General features: G+C 56.1%; 2 protein-coding genes across 11 annotated transcripts in view; both read right to left on the bottom strand.

Annotated features, from left to right (window-relative positions):
* The window catches only part of IP6K1 (inositol hexakisphosphate kinase 1), a 39299-nt gene extending 32275 nt beyond the window's left edge, over positions 1-7024 (bottom strand). For 4 of the 10 annotated variants that reach the window (XM_037383445.1, XM_037383444.1, XM_037383458.1 and 1 more), the window contains exons 1-3: positions 6904-7024; positions 6243-6298; positions 1794-1893 (exon numbers count right to left, since the gene is read on the bottom strand). The gene's annotated coding sequence lies outside the window, so the exon portion shown is untranslated. The other 6 variants (XM_037383448.1, XM_037383446.1, XM_037383452.1 and 3 more) reach the window with 6 other exon arrangements.
* Positions 7025-8399: 1375 nt separating this feature from the next.
* Positions 8400-14273, bottom strand: CDHR4 (cadherin related family member 4). The gene is made up of 19 exons (XM_037387082.1): positions 14159-14273; positions 13807-14003; positions 13576-13738; positions 13410-13495; positions 13217-13312; positions 12647-12750; positions 12433-12569; positions 12181-12346; positions 11937-12087; positions 11586-11688; positions 11113-11328; positions 10893-11032; positions 10667-10811; positions 10373-10575; positions 10146-10285; positions 10026-10061; positions 8912-8978; positions 8800-8830; positions 8400-8654 (listed from the first exon to the last, which is right to left on the bottom strand). The coding sequence occupies exons 1-19, from the start codon at positions 14271-14273 to the stop codon at positions 8599-8601; spliced, it is 2352 nt and encodes a 783-aa protein (XP_037242979.1). The 3' UTR covers positions 8400-8598.
* Positions 14274-15200: the final 927 nt, after the last annotated feature.

Genomic DNA, 15200 nt, shown 5'->3' with positions numbered 1-15200 from the left:
CCACTTAGAATATTTGGTCCAAATGGGAAATGAAGCAAACCCTTACAATATTTGCAAAAGGGTATCCATAACCATTTTGAATACGGTCACATTTAATCCATGCAAAATCCTCATATTCAAGATGAACCTGATGTGGGTTTTATTGTGGGAGGTGTGGGAGCGTTTGTTTAAGAAACTACTAAAAAAACCTGCATATGCAGTGTTTCAGCATCAACTGAGCTTCAGACTGCTTTAGCAATTCTTCTGGGACACCCTCACGAGACCGAAGTTAAAAGGTCTTTTTTTCCCCCCCTACATCTGCAGGGTGAGAGAGTCAACCCCCATGAATCTGACAGGCATACCTTCCTCAGATCTGCCATATAGCTTTGCACACAGACCACAGCTCAGAGAAGTGGAATATAGCTTCCACTAGGCAGCAAGTGTTGTGAGGGCCTTCCGAAGATCCAGGACTTCACCAGTATTATTTAGAATCCACAAGAGTACTCAAACCAACACAAGTGCACAACACCTCATCTTCTGCAACAGCTCCAACATTTTGATTGAAGTCACTCTTTGGTTTGATTCAGCCACTAAAACACAGGACTACGTAGGCCTCTAGATTTCTCTCCCAAATCCTTCCTGCTTTAAATAACTCACTGACATCTGCAGTCACTGGTGCACTGATTTTGGTGCCTGAAGCTGCTTATCGCCTATAGTTAGCTGTAATGAGATCATGACTGCCTCCCCACACGTGCTTAAGCTGCTTAGACAGTACTGTCAAAGGACACAGAACAAACAGCCAGCCCTATGTTCTTGTGCCTTTCTAAGATTTCTAAACTCAATTTTTGAAACGCTTGACAATACTCTGATGCCAACAGTGGACAATGCTAATCAGAATTTAAAATGACGTGATATTTTGCATAAACCCACTCCGGCAGTTTAAAAAAAATGGGGAAAATGCAGCTTAGCATAGGACAGGGTGGGTAAAAAAAATGCCACAGTAGAATACATGAGCTATACATAGTGCTGATCTAAAGGTGAACTATTAAGTCAAAGACACAGGAGTATCCCCTGAAAAGAAGGCACCACATGTCTCCCTTCCCGGCCCCAGGAAGGTAGTTGTGGAGCTCAGCATCTTTGGTCATTACCTGGTGGGGTGCAACAGAAAAGCAAACTAGGCAACACAACTACTATTTAAACATGTGGTGTCTCAAGAAAACGAGGTCATTTGAGTCAGCTGGCAAAAAAATACTTATACCACAGTTACTACTACTGAGTCATATCTTTGTTGATAAAGAACTGGTGCAAAATGGATATGCTAGACTTTCTTCCAAACTTGGAACAGCACAAAGTAACCCCTTTCAGCCTGGAAGACTATCAAGCCAGCCTATCATCTTTCAAACTAACCTCAGAACAGGAAGGAAAAAATAAAAACCAGACAATGATAAGAGTTCTGGAATCACTTTAAGATAATTCAGCTGCAATTCAGGCACCTAAATGGCCAGAACTGCTAGAGCATAAGAGTTAGCCTCCAAGTCTTGGAAGCTTAGTTCTTATTACAAAGAACTAATTTGATTAGAAGTTAACGAAAACAAGACAGGATTGTGCTCTTCACTCTGTCAAAGTGCACCTACTTGGGTGTTTCTGTAGTATCCTCCAAACGTAAGAGCATACCTCCCACAAACCGTATCTACACATACTTACTTGAAGAGCAAAATTACAAAGTGGGAGGTAAAAAGCAAGCAGCTTATTTCTCTTTGCACGCTCTTTAAGGTGGCTGTGTACGTATTCTGGGAAAAACAGAAAAAAGTTACCTTAGAGATGTCACCCAAGCTCTCTCTGTTGAGCAGTCACTGGAATATGGAGCCAACCTCTCACAATCAAGAGGGAGCAGGACACCAGAAGCAAGTCAGCCTGCAAGACGTTGTATGGAAACGAGTTAGCAAGTGCTAAATTAGCTTTTGTTTAGATCTTTACCAGCTCATCAATTCAGAATGTTTGAGAGCACACTTCACCTCAAGCCTGGGACCAGAACCACAGTGAGCTCCTTTCAGGATGCAAGTGCTCTCACAGAAGCTCTTTACCAAATGTACCACTGGAGCCGAGGGGACCACCGCCCCCAACAGCCTCCTCCACCCCTCAACTGAAGATTACCAACCAGCGGGTGGAGCAAAACAAGAAGCATGCCTGTTCTGTATCTGGCCTGGTTCACAAGACACTGATGGGTATTAATGAAGAAAGGTTGAAGCACAGTATACTGAACTGTGGCAGCTGAACAGGCACTGCTGTAGGCCCCAGCAAGGGAGGTAGTGTTTGGCAAAGAAGCAGGACAACTGGTGGAGGAGATAACCTTTCTAACTACAAAAGCTAAATCACAGACAGCTTATCTATCAAAGCTCTCAAACGCATGCAGTAACATCCTACCAGGACAGGCACATTACATTTCATAACCTTTTTCACTGCTTTTATCAGATTTAGTTGACACAGATCTTATAATTATGGTAGCTACGCCCATGTTATTTTTGAATAGAAGCAATTGCACCAGTATCAACTAACATGGATAGCATTATACAGAGAGTGAGACACCATATAATAGCGAGGTTTATTCCTGTATTCCCAGAGAAAGGGATAAAAATCATGCCGTAAACAGAACTGACTACATACTGACATGAGGGTTATGCAAAGTAAAAGAAAGCTTAAAGAAGCTTGTCTTTTATACACAGTGCCACTCAAAATGCATATAGATAAGCCTACAGAAATAAATGAAGGCAAGTGACTTGCACCTTAGTACTAGCTGCAAAGCAGATCACACCAATGGGGACTATATTGGAAGCACAGACACACCAATTAAGAGAACTGCATCTATTACAAAGTACACCTACCCGAACAGCATGCAGGGAAAGCCAAAAATAACAGCTGCTGCCACATCAGAACAGCACAAGCACTGCATACATGCAAAGCCTGCATAACAGAAACTAAGCAGCCATGCACAAACACTTCCTCTTCCTCTCCCACCACCCCTGCGACAGCAGCAACAAACCTGATATTAAACACTCGCCAGCATCCTGCTCTGCATTCCTGTCACATCAGGAATATAAAAGAGGGAGACTGGTAGCTGCTCCTCCATATATCTGAAGGGTTCCTTCAGTTTACAGCAAGCAATACAAATACTTGACATGACTCTTGCAGAGTTTTCTGTCGCATTTTCTTCCGTTCTTTCACTCTTTTTCTCTAGCTCACCATTTCAGAGCTCACTAGGGACCCCTTGTATTTACCAGGTTTGGTTTTGACACGTTCCTTCTCAAAGACTGAGAAGTCAGGAATAAAAGCAGTCATTCCTAGGCAAGTCACATTATGTAAACAAGCAAGTGCAGAGCCATAGCTCTGCTGAGCTGCCACACGCAAACTCTGCAAGTCAAGTTCAAATCTAAACCCTGCCCAGCACCAAGACTGAGTGCGACACTGTCAAACGCAAGAGTAAACAAATCAGGCCACAGTTTTCTGTCAATACTAAGTTCTGTGCCTATAAATCCCAGCATCAATACAACTGACGCACATATCTCAAACACATTACAAGCTAATTCCCAGTGGACAGACTGGGGGAATCCAACAGCGGCAAGTGAAGTGCCTGGGTTACAATGCAATGCCCAAACAAGGTCTCCGTCAGATTTTCTGTGGCTGCAGTATCTGCATTTCAACGACAGACGGAAGAAACATACCTTCTCCAGAGCAAGGGCTGCAGATTTCTTATTCCAATGGAAACCACAAGACAGTGTCACCTCCTGCCCCAGTGTGCCAGTCAGAACTTAACAGATCCACAACAACCTTAACACAGAGAAATCAACTAAAAACTGAAATCTAAAAAGACAAGCCATCAAACCTTTTTACAAACATTTAATGATCCACTGAACATGTCCTGTAAGCAGATGGTCAACAAACAGCTCCAAGCTCGTACCAGCCTCATCATCTAGCACTAGTCAAGCTCAATAAAGTCACATTTTCAGAGTTTAATAATTTCACCCAAAATGAATAAGCTCCATATGTGGGGGAGGAAAGGAGAGAAGAAACAAATCAGGCAGCTGAGATGGGATGAGAATAGCATGCAACTGCATGATTAAGAAGAAATCACAGTGCTTGTTCAGAAGACTAATTAGTAGCTTAAGGGTGCAGGTACTACTTCAGCCCGGGCATTTTTTGACCTCTGAGTGTTTGCTATTCTAACCTTGACTTCTCCCTACATGCAACGCAATACAGGGTAACTTGCAAGTCAACTGACTTACACAATGTGCCATAAGAGGGGATCCCAAAGCACACCGATTTCGCTTTCCAGAATATTTTTATAAGAAGGACATGCCCAGTACTGTCATCCTGATGAAGCACACAATGATACTATCCACAAAAGTAGTAGGAAAGAAGCATGGACACTACCATTCCATTTAATTTTTAAATATATGTAAATATGTATTCTAAAATTATATTTTTATAATAACATATAAACACACACTATCACACCATTTCACAGTCACAGCGCAGGCTACCCTGAAGAAGAATAAGACCCCATTCCACCACCAGCCCCATGTTCCTACCATTGCCCTTCCATCAACAAAAACATTTAAGCACCCACAAAGCTGGGGAGAAAAAAAAAGTCAGTCTGTCTTCAGTTTGATCAGTTTGTAAGTTGGGGAACGCTGATACCCATCTGCACAAACACCCCAGCCGGCACCAGCGACAATGCAAGAACTTCCTTGCTGGTTGCAGTCTATACTGACATGAGCTTAAAGTGACTGTGAAGTTACACATGGAAGGTGAAACAACTGGCGACTGGAAGCAGATCTAGAAACTGTCCCCTTTCTCATCTCAGCAGTGCTCTTTTGCTCACTTGCTTTTTCCTACATATGGAACATGCAAAACTGCCACAAGGTGTCTACTGGATAAACAGCAGAAACGAACCTAGGAAAGACACACACACTGTTCAGAAGAGGGCCCTACCTGCATATCCTACTCTTTCCATCCCTGTGGTCATCAGAGATTCCTATGGTAATGATCAGCTTCCCCCTCAAGGAGCCAAGGATCACTTCCCCCACTCTCCCAAAAGTCCTTATTAGACAGGAAACAAAAGCACTGACATGAAAAGGACACTTCAGATCTGCCTAACAGGCTCTAACCAGGATAGCACAGGCTGTTCATCCAGGCACCTCGAAGCCGTTGTGGTGAAAACGCTGCAGGGGGTATGAAACACTCTCTAATGCTATCACAACAAAAGTTAGCATTAGGACAATTCAAAACATTAACAAGAGTTTTACACAGCTGAAACAGCAAGCCAACGTTGGCTTGCTATATACAGAGTTCACAACGTTTTTACAACATACACTTTCCTTCCAGCTCTGAAAAAAAGTACTTAACCTTAGGTCCGCACTAAACGTAACTCAGCCACAAAAAAAATATTTCTCAATTTTCAAAACAAAGAACCATTACACAGTATTAAGATGTTCCTAACAGATCTATTTAGGGTTACACTGACAACATCTAATAACTGACATATCTAATTCTAAAACACTTCCAACTTCCTGACAGAACTTCTGTAAAAAGGAAATCATTGTCTTAGTTCAGCAGTATGTAACAAGAATACAGTATTCTTCTCCATTGAAAATCTGACCATACACACAAACGCCAGTGTATCAGCCACAAACTACATTTACACAAACACACCTACCAACTATAGAAATATTACATCAAGAATTAACAGAGACCCAAGCCCGTTCCATTCTGGCACCATTCAGTGCTTGTCAGCAAAAGCCAATCTTGGAATTCAGCTTTGGAAGCTCTGAATCCCAAATTAAGCCAGATGATCCTGAAGGGAGAAAAAGCAGAGGGAGCAGAAACACAGCAAGACAGGCTGAAACGAGAAAGGCAGCACATACTAAAGCATATTGCTGGAAAGAAAAATGAGGGCCTTGCTGATTCAGAGATTTAAGATGGAGGGACGTGGAGACTGGCACCAATTTAAATTCAGAGTAACTGAAAGCTGAACAGCAGTCAATACCACCTCTCATAATCCAAGTCCGACTTGGAAAACCCAGAGAAGGTTGGTTACAGTTCAGGTCTGCAGAGCCACAAGCACGTCTGCCTTCGGGACTGCCAGGCACCTTCTAGTAGCCACTGGGGTAGCCAGGGGTACCAAAGCCTGCCCACACGCCCTCCTCCGCAGGGGTGGCTGTGCGCTGGCATGCAGGAGGGGCCCCCAACCCCACCAGCTTCCTCACCATGTTGGTTTCATGTTACCACCGTGGTTTGCCGAGTTCCTTCCTGTGCGCAGCTTCTGTAGAAGGGAAGGGCACAAAGGGAGGGGACGCTAGATCCGCTTGCCGGGCCCGGCCCCGGCAGGGCAGCAGGGCCCTGCCCAGGCACCGCGCCGCCCGCGGGGCTGCCCTTGCCGAGCCCAGCTCCCAGAGCTCTCCCCACGCCGGAGGACGCCCTCCCGCCCCAGCTGGGCCCCATACGGGCCTCGCACGGGGGCGCGCCCCCGCCTCACCCCCACACCGCAAGCACCGGGACGCGCCGAGCCCCCCCCTTACCGCCTCATGGGGCTGCGCCTGGATTCCGCCCCCCTCCGCGGGTCCGTCCCCGGCTCCCCCCCCCGCACGGCGCTCGGTCCCCGCCTCACCCCGACTCTTCACGGGCCGCGCCTGTACCGTACCCCCCCCTCTCCGCAGGGCCGCGCCAGGTCCTCCTCCGCCTCAAGCGGGCCACACCGAGATCTCCCCTCCCCCACTCCCCTCACGGGGCCGCGCCCGGTTCTCCCACCCTCCCTCACGGCAGCGCGCCCAGTCCTCGCTCCCTTCCCTTACGGCAGCGTGCGCAGCCCAACCCTCCCTGCCTCCCGCCCCTCAGCCCTGCCCCGGACCACCGCCCTCTACGGCTCACCGAAGCCAGCCCTGCCTGCCCAGCCGGGGGCTGGCGACACCGAGCCCCCCACGCCGCCGCTCCCTGCTGTTCGAATCAACAACAAGATGGCGGCAGCCGCGGGGGCGGAGCCCCGGTGCTGGCCGTCATAGCAACCGCGCCGTCCAAAGCCCGGCCCGCTGCCTCTTGCGGCAATCCAAAGCCAAACCCCGCCCGCCCGTGGCATCTTGGACATTTTGATAGGTCAAATCAGCCGTCACTCAAGCGCGGAGCCGCCCCGCCCCTTGCTGTGCGCGGACTGCCTCCGGATGGCCGCGCACGTTAGGCACACGTGACGCCCTCGGGTACCCCGCCTCCCCGCGGGCTGCGCCGCCTCATTGGCTACCCGTGGCGGAGGCGCTCGGCCAATGGGCGCGGGCCGCGGGCCTTGCCCGGCCGGGCGGCTGCGAGGCGCGGCCTGTGGGGGTGGCGCTCTGTGCCCCGGGCCGGAAGCAGGCCGCGCGCCTCGGCCCGGCGTACCGCGCTCCCCGGGGCCACGGGCGAGTGTGGCGGGGCGGCACGGCACGGCACGGGGCGGCACAGCCCGCCTGCTGTGGTGCGTCCCTGCGGGCTCAGCCGGCCTAAACCCCGCTTCCCGCGCCGTGGCCTGGCCTCAGACAGCTCTTCGGCTGGGCGGGCTCCTCGGAGCCGCGAGCGGAGCGTGTTCGCGCACCGATCCGGTACAATACAAGGTTTAATTCTCGAACGGTCACAGTTCCTGTGGGCTCAGGGCAAGGGGAGCCCCAGGCAGAGTCACGCAGCTGACCCCTCTTTGTGAAATTTCACAGCTGGCTCCTGCCCTCCCCTTCCTCCCATGTAGCCACCTACTCCTCACCTTAGTCTCTTCCCTCTTGCCCTGTCAGCGCTTCATTTCCCTGGGAGCTGCCAGGGAGGCGGCCTGCGGTGTGCTCCTTTGAAATTCAAACAACCAGTTTCCCACCTCCCGGTGCTGACCGGTCCTTAAAAGCGCTCCCACCTGTTCGCCAGGCCCTGCTAACTCTCCTGCGGCAACGCCTGTTCGCTAGGCCCTGCTAACTCTCCTGCGGCAGTTGCGCTTACCTGCTCGCTCGCTAATGGGCTTTTCCTCCCAATTAAGGAACCAGGCCCCTCTGCTGACCAGCTGCTCATCCCACCCCTTGTGCCCGAGAGTGCTCAAGCAAGGGAGAGCTCCAGGGGGATGTGGGACACAGGGCAAAAGTGTCTCAGAATTACCCCTGACTGAATTTCCTTGCCTCACATCACATCTGCAGAGGACTGCCCCAGCTGGGTCACGTACAGAGGCAATGGGGATGCTGCCGTGACCTGAGCAGACCCTGCCAAAGCCCTCCACATGTTTTTCGCTGCCCCAACTGCCATTCTGGTCATGGGTCATGCCACCCACCTCCCTGATCGGAGACGCACTAATACCTGCCACAGCAGGACAGCCACCAGCAGGACTGCTTGGCCACCACACTCCCTATGGCAATCACAGCAGTGGGTGCAATCTCTGCTACCATTTATTGGGTCTGTGTTGGTTGGGGCAGCTCAGGGGCTGGCTGCACGCTGTGGGTGGTGGCTTTGGCCATGGAGGAAGGATCCCCTCCTCCTCCCAGGCCTGAGGGCAGCACCAGGTGCTCTGCCTGGCATGGCCCACAGGGAGCTGTGCATCGCAGAGAGCCCCTCACCAAGTAAGGCTACTCAGATCCAGCGCCGTGCCCCAGTCATGCTGTTGAAGAGGTAGTCCCTGCCAGTGCCTGAGATGGGAGGCAGCACTCAGCCATTGCCCCATGGGTGCTGCTCAGGCATCACTGCCCAGCACCCAACTCTCCTGTTCCCCAGACTCCTCTGCTCCAAGGGACACAGCCCGAGGCTGCCAGGGCTGTGTGACAGGGCACTCACGTGGGTCCTGGGCACGGCCATCGAACTGCCCCTGTGGAGAGATGGGAGAGGGTGCTGTCCCTCCTGCACCCCCCATGGGGTACTCACATTTGCCACCGTGGCACACACTTACCAAGCTGCCGGCATGGGGGCAGCCCTGCTCCTCCTCATCCCCCTTCTGCTCTGCTACATCACCAGAGCTGCAGAGAGAAGAGGGGGTGAAGGGAGGGCATGCTGTTGGTGATGGGCTCCTGCCCTCGACCCCAAGGGATGCTGCTGGGAGCGGGTTGCCAGCCAGGCTTTGCACTGCCAGCTGCACCCCGTCGAGCTCTTCATCCACTTACCTGATCGTCCCCTTAACCAGCCCATGTGTCCCCTGGGCACTGAAGGGGATTGTGGCAAGGGCTGTGCTCCCCCAAGCACCACCATCTTTCAGCAGTGCCTGAAAGCAGCAAGCTGGTCTGCCACCACATCTGATTGTTTCCCAACATGCTGGCGTGCACCGTTCTTAGGCTCAGAGGATGCTGTGCTGGGGGAGCTGCAGCCCTGGAGCCCCTCTGCTGCCAGGGCCACCCACAGGGTCTGAGCTCGAGTCTCCTCCTTTGCCAGCAAGCACTGTGTCCCCAGCCTCACCAATGAACATGGAACCCACTATGCATCACCCTGTTATGGTTACGCCACTGAGGTGGCTGTTAACTTGTTCACAGGCTTGCACACCTCCTCCTCACCATGCAGATGCCCAGCACAGGCTGGGCTGGCTCCAGTGCCTACTCGGGCTCCCCCCTTTGCTGCCTGTCACCCCTCATTCATCCTCCCACGGGTGTGCAGCCTGCTTACCTCCTCCCTGGGAGCTTTCCCTGTCCGATCAGGGTTCCCCTGGTGAGCGGCACTGGCCTCAGCCCTAGTACCGGGACCCAGCCTGGCGGTGAGCTGCAGTGCCAGTGCTGTGCCATCCCACCCTGCCCGCTGCAGAGTTTGTGTCCCAACCCAGCCACTGAGATGGCTGTCCCCCAGCCAAATTGCTGTCTCTGCATCCATGGCTCCCGCCAGTGCTGCACCCTTGCTCTGGGGCAGACTCAGCTCTCCAGCACAGCAACACATGGACCACTGCCAAATGCAGGGTGCATTAAACGCCCGCCTCGTGCTGTGTATCCCTGTCTGCATGTGAGGACACGATGGGATCCTGTACCAACACGCAGAGCTGCCCCTCACTTCCAGTACAACTGTCCTGGCCATGCAGCACCTACCTCTTGCCCAGGAGCAGCTTGCCAGGGTCTCGGTTGCTGCAGAAGGAGCAGAAGGCAGCCATGAGCCCCTGGTCTTACTTGCCATGCTGTGCCGTTCCATGCCATGGGGCCAGGGCTCACCTGCACAGCAGGCTCCGGGCAATGCAGCCCAGGATGGCCAGCAGCAGGGCACCAGAGACCGTCAGCACAGCCACAAACCAGACTGGTGGGTGCCACACTGCCTCCAGCCGTGTGACAACCAGTGGCTCCTTCCACAGAATCTGCAGAGGCAGTGGGTGAGGTGGCACGTGAGGGTCGGGCAGTCTGATGGATCCAGGGGCACCATCTGGCCAGTGGGGTCTGCTCACCTTGTGCTGGGTGGTGGTGCTGGGTGGCACTGGGGTGCTCCGGGGTGTGACGTGCACCACCAGTGCCACCACAGTGCTGTGGCGGGGACCACCAGGGCTGCCCCACACCTCCACAAGCAGCACAAAGGTGCGCAGCTCAGCTGGGTCATTGGGGAGGTAGAAGACTGTGTTTGTCTCTAGCCGAAAGCGCCCATCCTCATTGCCTGAACGAGAGGGTCAATGAACGAAAGGGTCTGCTCAGTGCGCACACTGCAGCGAGGGGCTGGGTTGTGTTTTGGCTTGGCCACTCCTCACCTCCAGCAATGGTGTACGTCAGCGCCGCGCTGTCAGGGCTGACCTGGCACGCCAGGCGGGTGACAGGCTGGCGGTCCCCGGACCCGGCTGTGATTCGCAGCTCCTGCACCTCAGGGGTGCACACTGGCACCTGGTCTGGCACAGCCTGCCGGGAGCAGGGCGAGGAGATGTGGCACCCGCAGTGCTTGCACCCACTGCGGTTCACCCGGCAGGCTTGCACACGCACCTGCAGGTGCACAACCACGTTGCACAGGCAGCTCCGCCGCTTTGCTGGGTCCAGGTCATTGTGGGTGTCTGTCAGCCGCACTGTCAGCCTGTAGCTCTTGTGCTGCTGGGAGTCGAGGGGTCCCACCACGCGGATCTCACCTGTGGGGTGGTGCGAGTTGCTGGGCACCCACAGGTGCTTCAGGGTGTGGCAGGGGCTGGGGAAGGGGCTGGGTGCTCACCGGTGCGTGTGTCAATGGAGAAGGGCTGCGCAGGGCTGGGACCCCCATCCAGGCTGTACTCAAGGCTGTCTGGTGGGTAGTCGCGGTCAGTGCCAACCACGTGCCCCACAACACGACCGAAAGCTGCTGTCTCTGGCACGGTGAAGGTGGTACCGTTGGGGCACGCCGGTGTGAATTCGTTGACGGGCGTCACCGTCACAAGCACGGGCACGCGGGCTGCGCGGCACACGGCGGCTCAGCTGTGCCAGCACCACCCTGCAGCCCACACAGGGCTGAGCGTGCTCTCCCCTGAACAGGCTGGGGGACACAGGCACAGCGGCACCACCTCTGGGGCAGGTGCCTCTGGGGCAGCAGGGGACGAACATTTCCTCTGTGATCTGCTGGTTTCGGGTCAGGAAGGGGCTTTTCCCACCTACCCCGTGAGCTTCCCCACTGCACCACCCTGGGCACCCCCCGGGGACATGGGCACTCACTGCTCCGTGGGGGCCGCCCTCCCGCTGTCACCACGATGGTGGCTGTGAACTGAAAGCCCACAGCGGCTGTGGCCTCTGAGTCGTAGTCCAGGGTGGTGTTGACCTGCCAAGGCAGGCTGGGGGGTCAGGCAAAGCCACAGTGCCTCGCAAATTCAGGGTGTCCCACAAAGCTGCAATGCCAGGGCAACAGGAGGGAACGAGCAGGGGGAACAGGCAGGGTTTGAGGAGCAGAGAGCCCCGGGGAGCTCTAGCCCAGGACCTGGCATGACAGCACATGTCAGAGGGTCCTTACTGTCCCACTGGACTCCTCTGGGTCCAGCCTTGCTGGACACTGCCTGCAGCCCCGCTTACCTGCAGCTGTGGCCCCTCCAGGTGGAAGTGGGAGCGGGAGGAGGGGGGCCCCTCCAGGGCATAGTGCAAATGCCCTTCGGTGCTGGTGGAGTCGGTGCACCTTAGTGTCACCAGAGTGCTGCCGGGGGACACCGTCTCGAGCACCTGGGACCTGCAGTGGGGTAGCCAGCGGCTCAGCTCCTGTCTCTCCTATCCTGGACATGGCAGAGCATCCCCCACACCCCACTCCTCACCCAAACCCTACACAAAGATGGCTGGGATGCAGCTTGGTGCCCACCGGTCCGTCCCCTGCACAGTGACATTGAGCACGGTGGTGGTGTGGTCGGCGGGGTGCAGCACATTGTAAGCCTGGATGAGGAGGCGTGCATGGGCCACCTCCAGCTGGCCGGTGCTACGGATCTCACCCGTCACTGTGGGAGAAGGCACAGCCTCACACTGGGCACTGAGACAGGGATGGAGACAGGGTGGCACTGGGGACCCCCACCACCCTGCTCACCCTCATCAATGGTGAAGAGTGTGGGTGCCGTGGGAGAAAGGATGGTGTAACGGACATTATCACCACTGGCATAGACCTGCGTGACCACCTCCAAGGGGCCAATGCCTGCTGGCACCATCACAGCTCGCTGCTGCTCGCTGTAGGCAAGGCAAGCAGCATGGCATGGCTTGGTGCCATCAGCACCCCCTGCCCTGCCCAGCCCAGCCCCACTCACAGGAAAGTGACACGGGGATGGCGTGATGGCAGCACCTCCACCTTCACTGCCCCGCTGCAGTTGTGCCCATGCCGGTCCATTACCTCAATCTCCAGCCTGAAAGTCTGTGGGGCAGCACCAGGGTGGCCATGGGACAGCCCAAAGTGGCACCAGGGGCAGGGACGGGGATGGGGTAGGGATGGAGACAGGGATAAGGATGGGAATGAGGATAGTAGTAAGGACAGGGACAGGAATAGGGAAGGGATGGGAACAGGAAAACAGACAGAGACAGGAAAGGGTGAGGAGGCAGGGACAAGAACAGGGCTTGGAGCAGGAACAGCAGTGAGAAGAAGGGGCAGACATAGAGATAAGGACAAGCTGGACACCAGAATGGGGACAGGGACAAGACTTGAGATTCAGAAGGGGATGGATCCAAGGATAGGGACAGGGCTGGAGCACTCCAAGGGCCAGGGCCAGATGGGAGCCCAATGGCAGAAGCAGGATGCAGAGAGCTGCAGGCAGCGCCACAGAGGGGCTAAGCCCAGGCAGGCTGAGAGCTGGCTGTGACAGCCTGGGGTTGCTGGAGCCTACCTGGGTGTCCTTGCTGGGATCAAAGCCACTGGCAGGTGCAAGCACCAGGCCCTGGCGGGTGAGTGTGAGTGGTGTGTTGTGGTTTCGGAGCCTGTACTGCAGAGACAAGCGGTAGGAGGAGCGTGGGGTTCTGCTGTCCCCAAGGCTACTCCCACTTGCAGGGGCTGTGGGTCCCCGGGCAGCCACTACTCACCATCAGCCCACCAAGTCGCTGTGGCATCACCGCATACAGGGGCATCCAGGGTGCCACATCTGCCGGCACCTGCACCATGTCTCCCTCTGCGGCACAGCACGCCCATGGGTGCCCAGTGTCAGCTGGCAGCCACAGCCCCCGCTGCCTTGTGCCCCCCACCTCCTACCTGCACTGGCAAAGGGAGTGTCACAGTGCAGCACCTGCCCCATCGTCACCCGGACAAAGAGCCGCTCTTCCACCTCATCCTCATCAGGACAAGCAGCTCGCAGGGTCAGGGTGTACTGGTTCACTCGGTGGGCATCAAGCTCTGCACCAGCACGCAGTGTCACCTGGCACAGGGATGTGCTCAGCAGGGTGCCCGCAGGCTCCTGCCCCACTCCCTGTCCCCCAGCTGCACCTCTGCATGAAATGTGGTGGCGGCCGCAGGGTCAGTGCTGATGGCAATGGGGTTGAAGGGGTGGCTGGGCTCGATGCTGTGCAAGGTGACATTGGGGCTGCCGCTTGCATTACTGCAGGACACGGTCACCTCAGCCACGCGGGTGCCTGGCACTGCGTCCTCACTCACGGCCACTATGCGTGGCAGGTCAGGCAGAGCTAGCAGGAGACCCTGGTCACTGGCCTTGCACCTAGCCAGTGCCCTGACAGCTCCCCCAGCCGTGCCTAGGGAGCTCTGCTCCTGCACCCAGGCACGTGCATGGGCACTGGTCTCCCGGCTGGGCGCAGTGGGGCCCAGGGCACCCTGCTCTTACCTGCTGCTCTGACGAAAGTCCCTGCAAAGAGGAGAGCGTCACCAAGGAGAGTGCCACCCCAGCCTGCCAGGCGTGCCCCAGCAATGCCCTGGGGAAGCACCAGAGACATCCCCATGATGCTCCAGAGATGTCTCAGTGGTGCCTGGATATGACCCAGTAATGCCCTGGCAATGCCCCGAGGACACCCCAGTGATGCCCTGAGGACATCCTGGCGATGCCTTGAGGACGCCCCAGGGATGCCCCCTCCCTGCCTAAACCCAGCCAGGCAGCTGCCGGCCCCTCTGCCCACGCTGGGGTCAGCCCCAGGCACGTGGGGGCAACCACGGGGAGCCTGTCCCCCGTCCCCCTCCTCTCAGTCCCCTACTCAGGGTCTAGCTAAGGGTGTCCTGACGCTGTGAGCCTGGAGCATGTACCTGGGGCACGGAGGCTGAGGAGGAGAAGGAGGAGGAAGGTGAGGCGTCCCTGCATGCCCATGGCTTGCTGGCTGTTTGGGACAAGCTGCAGCCCGTTGCCAGGGATGCCGGGCACCACCCCGGCCCAGCGTCACGCCGGCCGGCTGCGGCTACCAGCCGGGTCCCAGGGCTCGGACACGCCCCGGCCCCGACGCCCCCCCGCTCCCGCACGTCTCCGCTCCCCCCGGCTCCCGGCAGCCCCCGGCCGGTGCAGGGCGGTGCAGGGCGGGCACAGCGATGCTCCGCGGGGCTCCGCTGCCCTGCCACGCCGCCTCGCCACGCGGCAAGCTCGGGAACGGGGAAAATTAGCTGGGAGGGAATTTTTGGCCGTGTTCTCCTTCATTTGCAAACCAGAGCCGCTTCTCCCGGAATTCCTATTAAGCGTTATTAGCTCCCAATTAATAGGCGCTGGCGGAGCGCGGCCCCTGTGGCCGGGGTCATCCTTCCCCGCTCCAGCCCTCAGCCCTGTTTCGGCAGCCCGGTGCCCGCCGGTGCCTCGGCCCGGGCCCTGGGACGGCGCTGCCCTGCCTCCTGCCGAGGCTTCCCGGCGCCGGGACCCCCCGGTGCCCGCGGTGCTGCCGGCCGGTGCC

The sequence above is a fragment of the Falco rusticolus genome, chromosome 4 (assembly GCF_015220075.1).
Source record: "Falco rusticolus isolate bFalRus1 chromosome 4, bFalRus1.pri, whole genome shotgun sequence".
Lineage (NCBI taxonomy): Eukaryota > Metazoa > Chordata > Aves > Falconiformes > Falconidae > Falco > Falco rusticolus.
This window is presented reverse-complemented; position numbering and strand designations above follow the sequence as displayed.